Consider the following 19,765-nt stretch of genomic DNA (forward strand, 5'->3'; position numbering starts at 1 on the left):
AAGTAACAAGTCTGCCATGTTTGTTCTGACCAACTGAGGGAAAAAAGCATTACAATAAATCGCGCTATATGGTGATTTAATCTAACGATCGATTAGCTCATATCACATCAAACCGTGCAAATTATTATTATTGTTATACTTTATTTTCAAATTATTAATGTTAACAACATCAGCATTGCGTGACTATGAATATAGTGTGTATTAGTGTGTAGATTTCAATTTATGTACAGTCTAATCTCTAACTGTCATACTATTAGAATTTCATATTAAGAAATAATTTTTACCCAAAAAGCAAATTATGCTCCATTCAAACTGGTTGTCTTTAAAATACAAATCTTGTGTAATCGCAGGCTATCTGTAATGAGAAGCACATTTAAAACGGCAATATAATTTCATTTCATTCACATGTGTTTCATAAACACATAATCCTTTCTGGATTACAATCCGCCATCAAAATTATACATTTAATTATTCTAGCTGCTGTGAGAAAAGGCTATAAACGATCCGCCACCTGCAGGATCCTCACATGCGATATAGCCTATAGTAGCCGGGACAACTTCATGTTTACAGACGAGATGTAATGACGCGGCAGCATGCTCGAATTTTCCCCGAAAACCTACTCGTACCACTCAAATTAGAAAACATTATTATAAACTAGCCGTTGTGAATCGGGCTAAAGTAAGGCGATAGTTTTGAACACTGGCTGGTTATGTACTTGTTCAAATATTGATTTCAGATCATTTTTAACCAAAAAAAGTTACGGACTGCAGCTTTAAATTTTGTGCATGAATTTATTGTGGTGATCAAAGTACTTTTAAAATAATTTTTATGCCATCACCACATTTAATAGTGATTTGCTCTCAGAATTCAGCATCAGTGTGTGAAGTAATTTAACATCTCCACGCACTATTTATACAATTGATACTTTATTATCATTATCACAATCAATTAACAAGTTTACAAGTTTAATTCAATTCACTGAATAGCTATAATTAGTCTCTAAAATCACAACAGCCATGAATGATGAATATCGTTCATCACCAATCAACCATATACACAATGCAACTGTACAAACACAATAACCAACAGACTTCATTTACGAAAAAGACATAGAACACTCAAAAATTAAGAATCTATTAATTAAATATCAGGAATAGACCAACATATATCTCACCATAGATATTCACATTTTTTGTCCTTGTTAACGTATTTATCCAACATTAATACAATGGCCTACAGGAATTAGGCAAGGATAAACTAGATATTTACATCTATCTTATCTGTCTGCACATTAGTAAAGTGTAATGAAGTAGTTTGACGTTGCGCACAAGCTGGTGTTTATAAGCAAAGCGAACAGTGCCCCCTTTTCCTCTCAGGCGAGTCGCGGCGTTGGTGTGAGGTAGGCTATTAGTCCGCGGTGAGCGCGAGCGAGCGGGGCTCTGACTCCAGCAGCAGTGCGGCTTTAAGATGATGACGGCTGTGGAATTTATCGCTGGCTCCTCCTCCCGCGATGATGTCAGTCGGAGGTGGAGAGGTGGGCAGTACTAAGGAACTGAGTTCATACAATACAACAGAGATTGCTAGAGCTCTGCGTACAACTACGGCAAAAAAATCTCAGTGTGTGGAAGTGATGCTGCACCTATAGGCACACTGTCCACCTGCTCCGTTACACTGACAGTCCATCAGTATTTCTCAAAATAGATATTTTGCTCTCCATCACTCTGCCAAACCACGGGATGACATTAAATGGCGTGTCCGAGGATACGATTTACAAGTTTTTTAGCTGTTAATTAAACGCACAGAGAAAAAGAAAACAACCTCACTAAACAGTTTTCGTACATGCGAGGAGCTTTCCCAGGTTTTTTTTTTTTTTTTTTGCTCCCGGTGATGACTGTATGAATGTACTGAAATAAGAAGTACTGCACATTGACAAACCCATTTGGAGCAGCACTATCTCTCCGCGCGCGTGGGATTCAAGCAGTAGCCAGGCGCGAGACATCTGAGGAATTACATCGTCTCTTCTCAAAAGTCATTCGCAGATGTTTTTTGCCGTTCGTGCGTGGACCGTGGACTTTTTCATGGACATGGATCGTTTTCTCTAGTTGGATACCGACTGGTCACTACGTGAAGCTGTTTGATTCTGGGATTTTCTTCAGTCTGCTTCACGGCACTTCATCTCCTCAGTGATGCCGCTACGTGACGGGAATTGAGAGTTTCCATATTCACAGAGAAATCCGAGGTAAGACGCGTCCTTTTTATGCTCATTTATGGGTTATTTGTATTCATTTATTTTTCTATTTTATGCTATGTTTGCGAAGAAGATTTTGTTGAATTGTACCGCGCTCCCTAGTTCATTGAAACGATCGGTCGTACTTACTTTAAACGTCTTTAAAAAACACCGCGAATTAGATTAAATATGCACTTACATGCGCTTGCACTGTTCGAGGGAGGAAAAAAGTCGAAGGGCCTTTGTGCACAAAAGTCGGTGTTATTTTCCCCTGTGAATAGAACAGTTTGCCTGAGGAAAATAAATTAATTGTAATATTTACAAAATAATAATAATGACACGAACTGCAGAATTCCCGAAAGCTATCATAGGCTACGGCTTCACTTTCCGACTGAAGATGCGGTAGTTTGTTAGTTAGTGTGCTGATTTAGCTTTATTATAATGGCAATAGCAACGCGTCCGATTTAACGCAAAGGTAAAGTCGTGTTAAAACGTTTCATACTGAGAGAACATCTACAGCCAACACGTGAATAACAGCATAGCGACTGCTCTAAAATGCCATCCAACAACTTCTGAAGCGTTCTCCTCAATCTTCTGGCTTTAGGAGGCTTTGTTTAGTAACTATTCATAACCTATGAGTAAAATATTAATATATTCCATAGTTTGCTTTTTAAGGAAATGGCCACATCGCATAACTTAGGCTACTCAAAAATGCACGGCTGTATGCAGCTCGCGAGGCAGAAGAGCATCAGCAGATTAAGTCGGAAGCTGATCCAGGAGGATGCGTCATTTTCCCCTGCCGAGGCAGAACAGAAATACTTTGTTTTAAACACAAATCCGGTCCTTTACAAAAATGTCATGGTAGCCACACTTTCCGCTTGAATACCATACCCTCTTGAGGAAAAAAAAAAAAAAAAGATTCTTAAATGATTTATCAAGAACCGTTTTGGGCTGTATAGGAGTTTTTGATGAATGCAAGATTTTCATTGGCGATTTAAAAGTTATTGATGTTAAATTATAGGTTCTTCATATCAGTGTATGGTTTTGTGAACCTTTAAAGAAGTATATAAATAGTTTTCTCAACAATTAGAAAAAAAAAAAGCTAATAATAGGCTAATAAAATGTAGCTTATTTGTGTAGTTTAAAATGTTCACCAATTAGATCATGCTAAACCTTACGGTTCTAACTGGAAGCTTTATTATTAAGAGTGTAGATACTACATTTATTGTTACTTCTGAAAATGAGTTGTAGCTTAATATTATTAAACTGTAATAGCTACAACAACAAAATAATAAAATAACACATATTATTAAAGCCTTACACTGTGTGCAAGGATCCCATATTCATAAATTAGATTTACCTTGGTAATAACTGTAGTAACATGGGTATTTTGGTGCAAACTACTCTAGTTACCATGGTAATTTTAAGGGAAGTGTCCAAATGTAGCATACACGTGCACTGGGGGAGCGCATTGTAGATGTAATCCATTCTGCTTGCTTTTGTTCACATTCTGTTATGCATCAGTTGACCTTTGATGACAGGTATGAGTGTCAAATCGGATTAATTTCTAATTTGGATTTTCATAGGGACAAGAGTACAACATTGTTTCGTACTTTAAGGTGAAATGATGCAACTGGTTTTCATTTTTAGAGTGCATATCTGGTGGTTGAGCAACACTCAGATATGGAGAAATTCAACAGGCCTCTCTCTTTATTACCCATTGTTTATAGTAATTTTTACCAGTTTTCACATTTTTTCATGGAGTGTGGAAAGCACTGAGCCCCTAGAGTCGATGCTGAAAGAACTTTATGCAATTTTTAACAGTATACAAGAAACAAAAAAATCCCACCTTTACCCAGATAGTACCACTATTTTTTTTTTAAATTCATTAATTCCCTCTATAGCCTATCATTTCAATTTTTCCATTCATTCTGTAGTTCTAAATATATTGAATGGTGTGTTGTTATATGCAGTAAATTATATCTAAAACAAAATATTATCTTTGTAGATAGAAGTTATGGCACATCAAAGGGTGCGAGTTAGGAATTATTTTACAAATTTATATTATTATTAAAATTATTTTTTCAGTCTTGATCGGCCACTAAAAGAATGATGTCATCGAACGTGAAAGCAATATACAGAACATGTCACAAAACATTTGTTACTGTATATAGTTGCCTGTAATCCAGTAACATAAAATAGTCAAGGCTTCAAAAATGTATTATGAAGTCAGATGTTTTAATAAACGTTCTGTATTGCTTTATAAGCTACTAGTATATCATCAATGATAAGTAAGAACAATTTGAGCAAAGAACTTACCTAGCTAAGACTGATGATATCAATAGTATATCAATTGTACAGTTGCCCTTCTGTAAGTTGGCAGAAAAAGAAAAAAAAAAAAATAACGTGCATCAACAATTATTTCTGTCATTGCCGAATACTGAATCTGCACTGCGGTGCTGGTCAAGGTGGTTACACTTGATACAGTGTGCTAATATATTATACAAATTGATCTTGCATTATCTGATAATTAGAATAAGAGTTTGCCTTCCAACTATGTAACCATTAATATAAATGGTTATTTATACTATATTAATTGTTATAATTTGACCACACTGTGACCACTCCAGTGCCCTCTATTGGTGGTTTTATTTATTTATTTATCTTGCCTTGCATTACAGTGAGAGAAAAACCATGCTTTACCACCTTCAATATACAGCTTATTAACATAATTTCTCTCTCCTTTTTACATTTCAACAATTTACAGTCTATGTTTGTGTTTTAGAGCAAGGTGAGATTAATTACATTTGTTTAAATGATTTTTTTTCTTAACTATGTGCTTTGAAAAAAATATATATTGACACTTAGTTTTTATAAGTACTCTAAATATGCTACATCATAAAATGTGTAGTGGAAAAGGAGTGATGCAAGCATACATGTCTGTCATCTTAAAGCCTGTAATAAATGTTATCCTTCATTTGTGAAATCCCCTTGTGCTTCTAATTCCTGTCATTCATAACTTATAGATTTAATTAATTTATTTATTTATTAAAGGGAAAATTCAGAGGGGGAGAGTGAAGATGAATGGTGCATCACAGGCCAAATACCAGCCTTTAAGATTTAGAGTTTCATTGGCATGTTATACACTTTGCAATGTTTGTCCATATAAAATCAATTTGGGAGAATGATATATCAACAACTGACATGTCGTTCCACTGAAAGTGCCCACAATAAATTGCCTGATGTTGGTCTAAAGAATTAAATCAAGTTTTACTATGATTATTTATGATTCAAATTAGCAAAAATCTCAACCATGATTCATGGCGCACCATTTTACGCAAACAAAATCACACTCGGTTCCTTCTTGGCTGAAGTTAGCCATAAGTTATTTTGTCATCTGACCGCATGGAAACTTTGATAAATTGATAAATGGCAGACATGACTGTTTGGATGCATAATCTTTGCTGACGGACCTAAATCGACTCCATCACGTTTGCTACATCAGTTTATCCGTTGCGACTGGCAGCCTGTTTGGTATGTTAATACCTCCCTATTGATCATTCAATTGATCATTGGTTCTTAGGATCAGTGTAGTCGCCATCAAAGCTACTCAAAGCCAGTCTGTGTGTTTCAAAAGGATCCTAACTTTATATGACACATCAATGTAGCCTGTTCAGGTACATGTGAGCAATTAATTAAGTGACATGAAAATATGACAGTGATGTTGCAGAACAACAACACAACAATAAAAGTAATATTCATGTTTAATAACAATACCAGATGTTTTTCATTACCAACCATTAGTTTAAAAAGGATGCCTTCCTGATGCATAAAGCTTGAATAAATTATTAAAAAACATGTTTTCTGTTGATGAAAAGCCTGACATCCTGACAACACAAGAAGGACAGCAGGTAGGCTGGCGAACAGCTGGCAGGGGGGTTATGGGTCTCAAGCTGCTGATGGCAAAAGGTGGAGGGCGAACTCAAACAAGACATCGAAATGTCAAATAATCGTGCACACACGGGGTTTCTTTAAACCGATAAAGAGAGCGATGCTTCTGATAAGAGCAAGTTGAGTGACACGCTTCAGGCAGTTGTCCCAGTTTAACTTCCATAAGCGGCTTTAATCATTATTCGAAATGTCATTTTGCTTTAATTACCGTTCGTATTAAATTGGATCGTTTTAATCTGATGCCCATTTGGTAGGTTGAACCATATCGATTTTTCCACCTCTGCAGCATTTGTTTCCTGCCGATTCATATAGACAGAGATTCAGCGTGAACTTGCGGTTGACGTAGAATTATTTTCTTCCTTGACAGCTCAACTCAAAATCAAAAAACAGGCAGACCTGTCCATCACGTTGTCACGTTAAGCGCTCCAAAGTCTGTGTGCCGCTCACTCTAGGCTCCGGAGGGAAGGACGGCTTTTGCATACTCCCTGGAATGCATGGTCCGCCGCTCAGAATAGATCACTGGAACCCTGCGCAAGCAGGGAGGAAGTCGCACCGATACCCATGAGTGCAATTTTCCCAGCTAATTCTCTCTATTCACTCTCAAGCTGCAAGTTTCCAAAGATTGGTAAAGTTGAAACTCAAAGCTTTGCGAATCCATCCAGAGTATAGTTTTGAAAGAATCGCTCCCAGGAGTAAATCTGAAAATGGCTCCACGAGTTTTCGCAACAACATAAACTGTCCTAAATATGGGGAGGAGTGACATGTGGGCTCCCGTGTGGAATTGTCTAATCCCAGCACCACGTCCCTGGGTAGCAGAGCTCCATACAAAATGCCAGACATCACTTACTGAGAGCTGGAGCTTATACTGTCTACACTGTTTGGTGCTATTTTGGGTTATACAGGTTCATCAGCGTTCTCTCTCTCCCCAGGACGGTGTGATTCGTTATTGTTGACGGTAAACTGATGATCTAAAAATGCAAGGGAATTTGCAGAACGAGAGACCCGCGCACTTATTGCGCATCACGGCTAGTGTCAGTTGCGGTTATTTAGATGTAGATGATCTTTTCATCTTTTATGCACTACTCTGCAATGAACTCCTTAGCCAGTAAGTCCTCTTCATTATGCATTGTCGGATACAACCTTGGACTCTTTCGGGCTTATCAGAGTACAGTAGGTGAATAGTAATTGCTTTGCTCTCGCCGACTCAAAAATGGTGCAATCTTCAAAAGCAAACCAAATCATTTTTCACTACTTTCTTCAAAGAACAACGTAGCAGTCTGAGAATATGTGCAGATAGTAAGCTGGCCATTGATCACTGTCATGTAAATACTCTGAGTGGTGCTCGTCTGCCCAACAAACCTTTAATGAGTCCCTACAGTCCAGCCGGAGTGTTCACTGTGAAAAACAGAACATCTTGTGACAGCTGAGACTTGAGCGGCTGAAACATTGGGGCCTTCAGCTCTCTGTGTGTTTAAAGGAATCAGCCTTTGTGATGAATTTTTGATGTGTGAAGCGAATCTTCAAGGTACACGATCATGTATCTCTGCTGCGTTCGGCTTTATTTTTAAACAAACATCCTTTTGGCACATACAAATTACACATTAATGACTTGATGAATGGGGAGTCATTGTTAACAGTATTTCCAGGATATCCCATTTCAAAAACATTATGCCGTGAGCTGTAATTTTTCTTTGTCGCTCTAGTAACGTGCTATATTTGAGTAATTGATTTGCTGAAGCTTTATTGGATACTCCTACTCCTAAAAAAACTTTTATTAATGATCTAGTTGTATATTATTACAATCACTTTGATTTAAAAGAAAGTCAAACTCTTTTAGTTTGGAGTTATTGATGTGGTTAAGGTGAAGGGCACTACATTTAAACAGCAATAGCACTGCGCGGACAATTCTGTAAACTAACAAAACCCAGAGTCTGGAAGTGTTAGGCATCTCCCCCACCAGTTCTCTGTGACCTAGTTGAGTTGTTGGCACATTGTGAAAGCCTCAGCCCTCTGGCTACTTTTATTTATATAATGCCCTGACAGGATTTGTGTGGCCATCGAGCAAGTTGGCAACAAACACTGAAATGCTGATTCATAAATCATGTCTTGGTGCTTTTGAATTATGGCTTTGTCCTATTCTTCTGAGGGATATTGACAGTCATTTGGGACTCATGTCTTTATTCTTGAACTTTAAATCATAAAACTCTTACTTGCACTACAGTTACATCTTGGCTGCTCAGAATATCAACATACTGTAATCTGATATCATGCATTGTAGCTCTGTTGAGTGTTGCCAGTGGCATACAAGAGTCCATTATGTGCAGTATGAAGTCTGGAGAGCCTCTCTAATGCAGTTGTATGTTGTATTTGGTAGCATTTGACAATTTAAACAATGAATCCTCTTGTTAAAACAGTGTCTTTTTCCTTTTGTGTAAAAAAAAAAAAGAAAAAAAAGTGGTTAAAGTGGTAGATCACCCAGCAATGTAAACGGTGTCATTTACTCAACCTCATGTTGTTCCAAACCTGTACGACTTTCTTTCTTCTTTGGAACACAAAAGAAGAGAAAGATCTCTTTTTACCCCATTGGCAAACAGTGTTTTCCCCTCTCATTTTCACAAAAACCTCACTAGTTTGAGATTTCAATGAAAACAAGGATCTTTTGTCTTTTTCTGTCTTGTTTTGAGATGTTTATATATTTTTACTTGAAAGACAAAGATACTAAAGGATTTCTTTGCAATTTGAGGGGGAAAAAGTAGTCCATATGCACTATACTCCCCACTTGGGAATTGTTCACTACTACGTCTGGTAGTAGTCTAGTAGTCTGATTCGGTGAGTTGACTCACAGTGAGAACTTGAGCACCGAACCAGTCCAGTGGCTCAGTTTTGTGATTCATTTGAAAAGATGAATCTCAAGATAATTTGTTCACATTGCTACTCCCATGCACATCGATAGACTTAAAACCTCAGTCTCCATTATTGTAATTGCATGGAAGAAGAGCAACCAGCACTTTTTTTTCTTCAGATTTTCCCTTTTGTGTGTGTTCTCTTTCTTTTGCACAGAAGAAAGTCATACAGGTTTGAGAGTGAACAGAATTGTTATATTGGGCTAACTAATCTCTTTAATCTATAAAATAATCTAAAATGCTCCCCCAAAGAGTTTGTTTAAAAGGATCAAAAAGCTATTTGTATCAGAACTGTGTTTCATACAGTAGTTGTGAATATGACCATCTTTCTTTTTTCCCACTTATCTTCCTCTAGCAGACCTTGCAGATCTTTGAAGAGAGTGCAGCACCTATTCTGAGTATGGACTTGGCAAGTGAGGCCCATGTTCTGGTGGTTTTACTCACCTGCCTGTTCTTGATGTGCCGGGCTCAAGAGAAGGACTACACCGTAAAAGAGGAGCAGCCGGAGAATGTGCGCATCGGAAACCTGCGCAAAGACCTAAACTTGAACCTAGATCCAGACATTAAACTGTCTTCTGCGCTGCAGTTTAAACCTGTCTACAAGACGGGTGATGTGCCTTTGGTCAAGGTAGAAGCAAGCACGGGAGAGATTTTCACCACAGCCAACCGCATCGACCGTGAGAAACTCTGTTCCGGAGTCTTCACCGAGAAGCGCTGCTTTTATGAGATCGAGGTCGCCGTGCTACCCGACGAGATTTTCCGACTGGTCAAGATCCGCTTCCTCATCGAAGACATCAATGACAACGCCCCGCTCTTTCAGTCGACGGTTATCAACATCTCCATTCCAGAAAACACAGCCATCAACAGCCGCTACCCTGTCCCTTCCGCATTTGACCCTGATATAGGGATCAATGGGATTCAACACTACGAGCTTGTCAAGGTGAGTTCAACATTCAGCTGTGATTTATTATGTGACACCGCCATTTAATGGGCCCTTAATGTCCAGAATAAAAATAGCACAGTAAGCAATAAAAAAAAAATGTTTTTGGCTCAAGGTTTTAAAATTAATTTCCTCTGTTTTGTGTAAGGTAAGTTGTTAATTGCACCGAGATAGATATGAACAATGGGGAGAACGGTTCTTTCTTCTAATTGATGTCTTCTGAGAAACTAGCGTAATATTCTCAGCGGCTTAATATAGTCCGCTCAAACTGAAAAGTAGGATAATGGTATGCATGCTATTAAAATATATACAGTAGCAGATACGTTGCATGTGTATTTAATTTAGCATTTTATACAGTGTCAGAAGGCCCATTAACCCCAGAAGTGGTAAAAAGTCACTATGCACACTCGCATGCATCTGGGCTGTCAGTCACAGCACGGAAGATTACGACGTAGCGTAGTTCAATGAATGAACTAGTATTCCCCAGAAAGGTCGTCCTGTATTTTAATTAAAATTCAAATACAGTGTGAAATTCAAATACAGTGTGAAACAAAGAGCCCAAGACTGTCATTAAAGTGTGAAAGAGTAATTTGTACCTTTTCTTTTGAGAATTAGCCAAATCCTTGCTTTTCATGTCTGATTAAGTTACCAATTTGCATTTTTAAAGAGTCTCTTGCTCTCTCTCTCTCTCTCTCTCTCTCTCTCTCTCTCTCTCTCTGCCAAGCTGCTGCGGCTCTCTCGATTGCCTGTGCTTGGAAAATGACCAGTGCGTTTCCTCATACAATTACAATAAATATGTAAAGGCTCTGTTGCCTTTCAGATGATTTAATTTGCTCTTCGTCTGCAAGTGTAGTGTCTCTTTATATGAATCATGCATGCGAGTTTGGTGAGGCTAGATCGAAGTAAACAGAAATGGAAAGGGAGGATATGTTTCATCCTCTGAGGTTGTTGAAAGCATCCCACGAGCAGCATCTGGCCGTGAATCCACCTCTTGGACTGCGTTTGCATGGTCCTGTGAGAGTTCGAATCTCTGAAGCTCCCACATGGTAATGGTTTAGACCAGCTCACCGTCAGCATGGAGCTGCACGATTAGCATTGTGGGCCACAGCTGCTGCGCGCATAGCTTTGAAAGAGCTCTGATAGCAATCCCTCTTCTGCTCTTTACTCATTCCAGTCATGTCCCCTAAGGAGCAAGCCCTCGCTTATGACACAGAGGGCTGTTATTGCCTACCCCGGTTTTAATTGCGGTGCCATATTAATTGTTCCATCAGCATTAGTGTTGCCATGTCACCTGGAACGATGCACAGAAGCACCCCTGGACACTATCAAGGTCAGCTTACAGAAAGTAATACCATGCATGGCTGGAGGAATGCTTTCCATTAGAAGAGATTTTATCACTTAAAGAGAACCTCTTTACAAGTCCTATCTGGAGGCATGTGGATCAGATCAGGCTCATGGGATGAGGATATTGACTTTTCTGTTGTGGGTTCCACCCAACTCATTGTTATTTTTACCCTGCCGTTTAAGCACTCTAACCTCACATTAAGAAAGCCATTTCTCTTGTTTTGAAGCCGTTTGTGTGTTTTTAATCACCCGGGACCGCCGGCATTGTCGTTTTAGTTCTGCGCCACATTTTAGATCTTTCGAAAGGACTTTCATTGCAGCAAAGTCTCCGTTGGATTGCTTATTTGGGGGAGTCAAGGTCAGCATTAAAGTTGTTACCATTTAATTTCAATAATTCATGAGTATTTTGGTTTTCATCTGTGTCTGATTCCGATTTGAAACTAGCTTGGAAGAGAAACTAGCTCGGCTTAAATAATTTATCCAAAGTGTGATTTTATTTTATTTTTTAAGCTCTCACTTCTCACTTCTCCAGTTATTTCACTTCAAGACAATGAGAAGAGCCAGTCGAATGATGCATTAATGATCAAGGGCTGACAAGTAACATGTCATAAAGCGTTTCCATGAATATTGCACCACAAAGGCTTGCGAATGATTCTCGAGAAAGATATCATCGTCTTAAAACAAAGTAATTGTTGTGCCTGAAGTTGAGCTGAAGGGTTCTGACACTTCTCACAAAAGGTTTGTTTCCCAGGAAACACTTGCAGTATATAAAGTAAATAATATTAATTAGAACAATTAGCTTATGAGATTATAAATGCTCATTAACGTTTTGGAATTTCACTCCCTTGAGGATCAGTCGGAGTAAAAGTGCATTCAGTTTAAGGATGAGTGGATAAGGTGAAACTGATTTCTGCTACTGTTCTGGACAATAGTGGATGCTGGGGAAATGGTAGGAGATTCTAATCACATTATTACCTGTCAGTTGGTTCCAGGTTTCATTTGTGCCTAATTTCTGGCAGATTGTTCAGCCAAAGTTTCACCAAGGAGACCACGCTTGTGTTTCCGTCACAGGGAAATGGCTTAGATCTGATTATAGTTGGTAGTGAATAAAAAACAAACAAAAAAAAAACATTTTCAGATGACAACATTTACGGACAATTTAGTGTAAGTGAAATATTTATGGCTTTATATGTTGTATTATATGTATTTAACACTTCATACAGTGTTCCAACACAATGGCGCAAGGGTCTAAAATATTCAGTTTCTCGGTTGTTGATACTGAGTTCATTCTGAGTCATTGCTGTAGAAGGTCATCTCATTGATTCATACAGCAGATACTTCAGCCAGTCTGCAAAGCTGAGAAAAACTCTGGAGTTGAACTATGCAAAATGAAGCCCACTGATACTTAATATTCTACTATTAAGATACAGCTGTCTTTGGGTTATTTATAACCGACATTCGCTTTTGCATATATTTCTTGATTGCACCAGACAATTGGGTTCAGTTAAAGCAAGTTTTTTTGGCTTTGTCTTACACCCAGTATCATCCCCTGTCAGTCTTAACTTGAACAAAAGAGATTCATCCCATGTGTCTCTCATAATGCTCTATGGGTCAGTTGGTATGAATATGTAGATTCTTATGCACTACCTGTATTAATTTCAGACATTTGTCACTTCCCTTGGGCCTGTGATTCATGTTCTTTTTACTCTACCTGAGTCTTTCTGAAGATAATCAGAATTCCCCAGCCTCATTTTCTATGGGCCTGGCTTGAATAATTATGATTGATCTCCTCATTGCTAGGCATTTTTAAACCAGACTCATTAACTAATCCATGTTTTAGCTCCCTGTATAAATCTGAAACAATCATAGATAACTAGTGAAAAAAAGCACTTATGGTCACCGTGCATGCATTTGTAACTGACAAATTGTAACCCACATTTGTCATAACCAAAAGTACAAGAAACAGATTTTTGTGCTGATTTTTACATTAACTACATCTTCACGGCAATCAATTTTTTGTTGAATTGTGTTGACTGTATAATAAAGAAAAAAGCTGTTCTCCATGTGCTAATATATGTAGGCATCCAAATTGTTCCTTTTATAACTTTTGTGTTTTAATGCTAATTATGTACTTGGATTTGTTTTGATGTGTGTGTTATTTGCATGTGTTGGTAGTACTGACAGTAGACCACAGATGGTCACAAAATTGTGCCAAGATCCACCAAAGGGGGATGCTACATGGTTTTAGCATGTAAAAAGCTTACTTTGTCAACCCAAATTATAAATTTTCATTTGCCATTGTAGTTAATTTGTGGCTGCATGCAGTGTGCCCATAGAAAGTGGTTTGTTAGTACCAGACTAAATGATTCAAGATCACCCATAGCATGGGAAATGCATATATGTATCGTAATCACATTTGAAATATGTGCCTAGACAGAGTAATCTTCCCCAGCTTTATGTGAAGCAGGAAGCTTATCTCTTAAGGAAGTTGCCTTTTCTTGTTCTAGCATGAAATGTTTTTTGACTGAAAGAGCTTCAAAGAGCCTCTTTGTTTCACAAATGTGCTTGACTCTCATTCAGGCACTGTTCCCCTGTCTCCCTCGCTCGCCAACCGCGGAAATATAGAATACGCGTGATGTTTTGTCGTACCATGTAGCCTGATCTGTAATCATAAATATTAGGGCTAGTTTCGGTAGGAAGGCAATTATTTTAAACAGTCGAAGCTGGATTCTCAGGGGGATTACACATGCATTTGTTTTCATTTTCCTCAGGCTTTGCTGTTGCCTAGATTTAGCTCCTTACTGGGAGAAAAGCTTTTTTAAATGTTCAGGTTCTTCCCTTTTCTTTAATCTGTGGTGGTCTTGCAGTATATTTAAAATGGAAGCTTATCTCTTTGACTCCTTTTCAGCTTCTTTCTTCACATATGAACTAGAAACTGCACAAGCTGTCTTCCATACACTAAATCCGAGTCTTGCTAGTTGGGTAAAACAATAAGTTGTGTGCAGCAAAGCAGAATACACCAGAGGATAGGGCTAGAACTCACTGTTTTATTATTATATTGCTATGAGATGCAGTGTGGCTTTGTTACTTGTATTGGTTGGTAGAAAATGTTGTTTCTGAATGTTAAATCTGCAATTTTCTGTCAGACAGGCAAATGGTTTTTACATTTTTAAGAAAATGTAAACGAAGCACGCTTATTAAGGAGTCAGCAAAGGTCAGGGAAGAAAAAAAAATTATTTCATGAGGGTCAATAAAAGGCTTGCTGTAATATTTCAGACAGGAATATGTGCATTGATTTATGCTTACCCAAGTAAATATGGAATGACACAAGGTAATTTCCTCTCCAACAAATTATTTTTGATTGTTTACCACATCTTAGTCTTATTTACTTTGGGGGGAGAAACTGTGCTCAGTGCATCGTTTATGGCACATATTTTAGTTTTCAGGTGCTCGATGGAACTGTTTACTGTGTGGGGATTCAATGTTTGCTTTATAGGATCATATCCCCCGGACGGGCTTTTCAAGTAAATATTTTGAAGACCTTGTGCATTTTCTCATAGGATTAAATAACTTTAACCCCAAGGTTTAATGCTGGAGCTAAAGCCAACATCTGTTGAAAGCCAGAATAAAAGACTGGCTCAAACACATTAGTATTTGTATGTTTTTTTTAACTTCTGTGAGTTCTGTCTGAGAGATTATCATAACACACATTCCCACATACATTAAAAGTAAGAAGTTCTAGTAATTGGCACAATAATAACAACAACAACATATATTGCTATGAGATGCAGTGTGGCTTTGTTACTTGTATTGGTTGGTAGAAAATGTTGTTTCTGAATGTTAAATCTGCAATTTTCTGTCAGACAGGCAACTGGTTTTTACATTTTTAAGAAAATGTAAACGAAGCACGCTTATTAAGGAGTCAGCAAAGGTCAGGGAAGAAAAAAAAAATATTTCATGAGGGTCAATAAAAGGCTTGCTGTAATATTTCAGACAGGAATATGTGCATTGATTTATGCTTACCCAAGTAAATATGGAATGACACAAGGTAATTTCCTCTCCAACAAATTATTTTTGATTGTTTACCACATCTTAGTCTTATTTACTTTGGGGGGAGAAACTGTGCTCAGTGCATCGTTTATGGCACATATTTTAGTTTTCAGGTGCTCGATGGAACTGTTTACTGTGTGGGGATTCAATGTTTGCTTTATAGGATCATATCCCCCGGACGGGCTTTTCAAGTAAATATTTTGAAGACCTTGTGCATTTTCTCATAGGATTAAATAACTTTAACCCCAAGGTTTAATGCTGGAGCTAAAGCCAACATCTGTTGAAAGCCAGAATAAAAGACTGGCTCAAACACATTAGTATTTGTATGTTTTTTTTAACTTCTGTGAGTTCTGTCTGAGAGATTATCATAACACACATTCCCACATACATTAAAAGTAAGAAGTTCTAGTAATTGGCACAATAATAACAACAACAACAATATTAGTAACAACTGAAACAACAAGAAAAATGCACCATGCATGGGATTTTTAGTTCAAGTATAAACATCAAGTGGAGGTGTCCTCTAACTGGCATTTTGTTAAACACTTTAAAGATGTACTGTTCTTGGTCAAATATACTGCAAACCATTTACAAGACTGCTATTTTTTTATTTTCCAGAGTGTGAGCGAATTTGGCCTGGACATAATCGAGACGCCTGAAGGAGACAAATGGCCCCAACTCATAGTCCAGCAGAGCCTCGATCGGGAGACGAAGGACACCTTTGTGATGAAAATTAAAGTCGAGGATGGTGGCACCCCTCCAAAGTCCAGCACAGCCATTCTGCAGGTCACCGTCTCAGATGTGAATGACAATCGGCCGGTGTTCAAGGACAGCGAGGTGGAGGTAAACGTTCCTGAGAATGCCCCAATGGGAACATCTGTTACACACCTTCATGCCACAGATGCTGATCTGGGATCCAATGCTCAGATTCACTTCTCCTTCAGCAACCAAATCTCCCCTGCCACCAAACGACATTTTGCTATTGACAGCACAACTGGACTGATTACAGTCAAGCAGCCATTGGACAGGGAAGTAAACCCGGTGCACAAGCTTATAGTGCTGGCCAGTGACGGAAGCTCTATCCCTTCAAGGGCTACAGTGACAGTCAATGTTACAGACATTAATGACAACGTCCCCTCCATTGATACCCGTTATATAATGAATCTCGTTAATGGCACTGTGCTGTTGTCTGAAAATGCCCCCCTTAACACAAAAATAGCCCTAATTACTGTGACTGACAAAGATGCGGATCTGAATGGTAAAGTTACTTGTTACACTGATCATGATGTACCTTTCCGACTGAAGCCGGTCTTCAATGACCAGTTTTTGCTCGAAACCGCCGCACCCTTAGATTACGAGACCACTCGAGAGTATGCAATTAGGATAGTTGCATCTGACTCTGGGAAACCACCTCTGAACACTTCGGCAATGGTCCTGATTAAAATAAAGGATGAGAATGACAACGTCCCAGTTTTCCCTCAGCCTGAAATCCAGCTGTCCATTCCAGAAAACAATGACCCGGGCACACAGTTGATAAAAATCAGTGCAACAGATGCAGATAGTGGTTCTAATGCCCTTATTATTTATAGTCTTGGCCCAGATGCTCCTGATGGGTTTAACATAGATCCCCGTTCTGGAATCCTTTCTGTTGTCAAAAGGCTGGATAGAGAGAAGCAGGAGAAGTATTCATTCACAGTCATTGCCAGGGATAATGGTTCTACCCCTCTCCAAAGCAACGTCACCGTCAAGCTAATAGTCCAAGACCAAAATGACAACAGTCCAGCTTTTACCCATCCCGAGTACAACTTCTATGTGCCTGAGAACCTGCCTTTGTATGGGACGGTGGGTTTGATCACTGTCACGGATGCAGATGCTGGCGACAATGCAGTCGTCACTCTCTCGATCATAAATGGGAAGGACAATTTCATCATTGACCCCAAAACCGGGGTGATCAAACCAAACATTACCTTTGACAGGGAGCAACAAAGTTCCTACACGTTTGTTGTCAAGGCTGTGGACGCAGGTCAAATGCAAACCACCTCTTATGCCAAGGTCACCATAAATGTTGTTGATGTGAACGACAATCGACCGGTGTTTGTCATCCCCTCCTCAAACTACTCCTATGATCTAGTACCTTCAACCACCAGCCCTGGTTCAGTGGTGACCAGAGTGTTTGCCATTGACAATGACACTGGGATGAACGCTGAGCTGCAGTATAGTATTATTGGAGGGTCACCGAGAGGACTGTTTGCCATTGACAAAACGACAGGCAACATTACTCTGCAGGAGAAGATTGTAGCAGCAGACCAAGGACTTCATAGGCTAGTTGTAAAGGTCAAGGACTTGGGACAGCCTGAGTCCTTACACGCAATCGCCCTTGTTCATTTGTTTGTGAATGATACAGTCTCCAATGCCACATTCATCCAGGAACAACTTCGCAAGAGTTTGGAGACTCCTTTGGAACGGAACATTGGGGACAACGAGGTGACACCCCAGACCAATGGCTACGTAATTGTTGTTATTGCCATAATAGCTGGGACTATGACGGTTATCCTGGTGATCTTTGTGACTGCTTTGGTACGCTGCCGACAGACACCGAGACACAAAGTTGTCCAGAAGAGCAAGCAGAGCGGCGAGTGGGTATCACCCAACCAGGAGGGTCGGCAGATTAAAAAGAAAAAGAAGAAGAAGAAGAGATCCCCAAAAAGTTTGCTGCTGAATTTCGTAACCATTGAGGAACCCAAGAACGATGACCCTACTCATGAGCACATCAATGGCACCTTAGACCTCCCTGTTGAACTTGAGGAGCAGACAATGGGAAAGTACAACTGGGCTACCACACCGACTACCTTCAAACCCGACAGTCCTGACTTAGCCAAGCACTACAAATCCGCTTCCCCTCAGCCAACATTCCAGATCAAACCAGAGACCCCTGTGGCTCCCAAGAAGCATCATGTCATTCAGGAACTCCCACTGGACAACACATTCGTGGTGGGCTGTGACTCACTCTCCAAATGTTCCTCCAGCAGCTCCGACCCCTACAGCGTTTCAGAGTGCAGTTGTCAAGGGGGCTTCAAGGCACCTGGACAAATCCACACCAGACAGGTAATTCACAACATCCTTTCTTAAACCACTCGCTGCTCCAGCTCCCATTTGTACTGTTCTTCTGATAGAAAGATGTAGAATGGATGGTGACAGCTGCGTGTGCTGAGCTTCAACATGGGCTCAAAGATGCATGCGTGTCAAGATGCAATATGCAAATGAAAATCTGAAACTTAAAAAGTGGGAGGTTGTTGGTTTTATGGTTGTGTGCTCATATTAGCAAAAACAGCATTTCACGTCTTCACTGAAGATGACTGTACGAAAATGGCACAATTAAATCAACTGAAGGAACTTTGTACATATTAGGAAGACTGTGACAGATAGCGGGATGTTGGATGGCTTTGATTATGGGATGTTTTTTTTTTCTTTTTCCAATCAGACGTTCAATTCTAAAGAGTAATTATTAGCAAAACAACTTTTTGTGTGTAGAAAAAACAAGAGTGCTAGCTTGAGATTACAGCTATGTTTGTTCTTGATTGACATGCCAAAACCAAGCACGCTTGACAGAAAACCAAACAAGATAGGGTTGCGTTCCACAAGCACAACTGAACAGATGCACACTGCTGAAACAATTGCTTCCCACAGAAATGCTTGATAGAACTCATTAGAGCTAAAACTTGTAACATAGTAGGGAAAGGCTGATTATTTTTCAATAGAATTTCGAACTCGGTCCAAAGGAAACATTATAAGTTGTCTCTGAGGAAAATTGCCGGCATTAATGAGACGAAGGTTCATTTGAATACTAGCATTCTAGTCTATGGTTCCAGAGGAGATGTGCCAAATGCAAAATAGCTAATAAATAAAAGCAGGTGAGGGACATAAATGTAAATTGTGGTGGAGAGAGAGGTGGCCTTGCTGCGGCGACTGGTCTTTCTCGCGGAGTGGAAGACTGAGCTGTGCGATTGTAGGTCAGAGAGATCAAGGTGAAGACAGAGCTGTGGGACCGTGAGACTTAAATAGAAGCATATTCACTAATAGCTTGAAACACCATTCATTTTACCTATCAACTGCATGTTTTTAACGACCAGGCATCAAGTCTGCAGCGTAGCCATTTTCTCAGGCAGGTTAGAAAGCACAGGACTGGGGTCAGGAATGTAAGCTGGCGATACTCCAGGGGCCTAAATTCAAACAAGACTGTGCATGTATACAGTGATAGGATACTAGATAGGACACTATCTACATGATCAGTAACTAGCTGCCCAAAATAATTTTTTCTCATCTTCTTTTTTTTTTTTTTTTTTTTTTTTT

At 39.2% G+C, this 19,765-nt stretch overlaps 1 protein-coding gene across 5 annotated transcripts in view; it reads left to right on the forward strand.

Annotated features, from left to right (window-relative positions):
* Positions 1-19,765, forward strand: part of LOC107741043 (protocadherin-11 X-linked-like) — a 59,362-nt gene that overhangs the window by 33,428 nt on the left and 6,169 nt on the right. For 2 of the 5 annotated variants that reach the window (XM_016553625.1, XM_016553627.1), the window contains exons 3-4: positions 9,437-10,021; positions 16,034-18,520. In XM_016553625.1, the coding sequence (XP_016409111.1) occupies positions 9,482-10,021; positions 16,034-18,520 (3,027 nt within the window). In that variant the 5' untranslated portion in view covers positions 9,437-9,481. Of the gene's footprint in view, positions 1-1,585; positions 2,240-9,436; positions 10,022-16,033; positions 18,521-19,765 lie in introns of those variants that run through there. The other 3 variants (XM_016553623.1, XM_016553626.1, XM_016553624.1) reach the window with 3 other exon arrangements.

The sequence above is a fragment of the Sinocyclocheilus rhinocerous genome, unplaced genomic scaffold (assembly GCF_001515625.1).
Source record: "Sinocyclocheilus rhinocerous isolate Xijiao unplaced genomic scaffold, SAMN03320098_v1.1 scaffold44, whole genome shotgun sequence".
NCBI lineage: Eukaryota > Metazoa > Chordata > Actinopteri > Cypriniformes > Cyprinidae > Sinocyclocheilus > Sinocyclocheilus rhinocerous.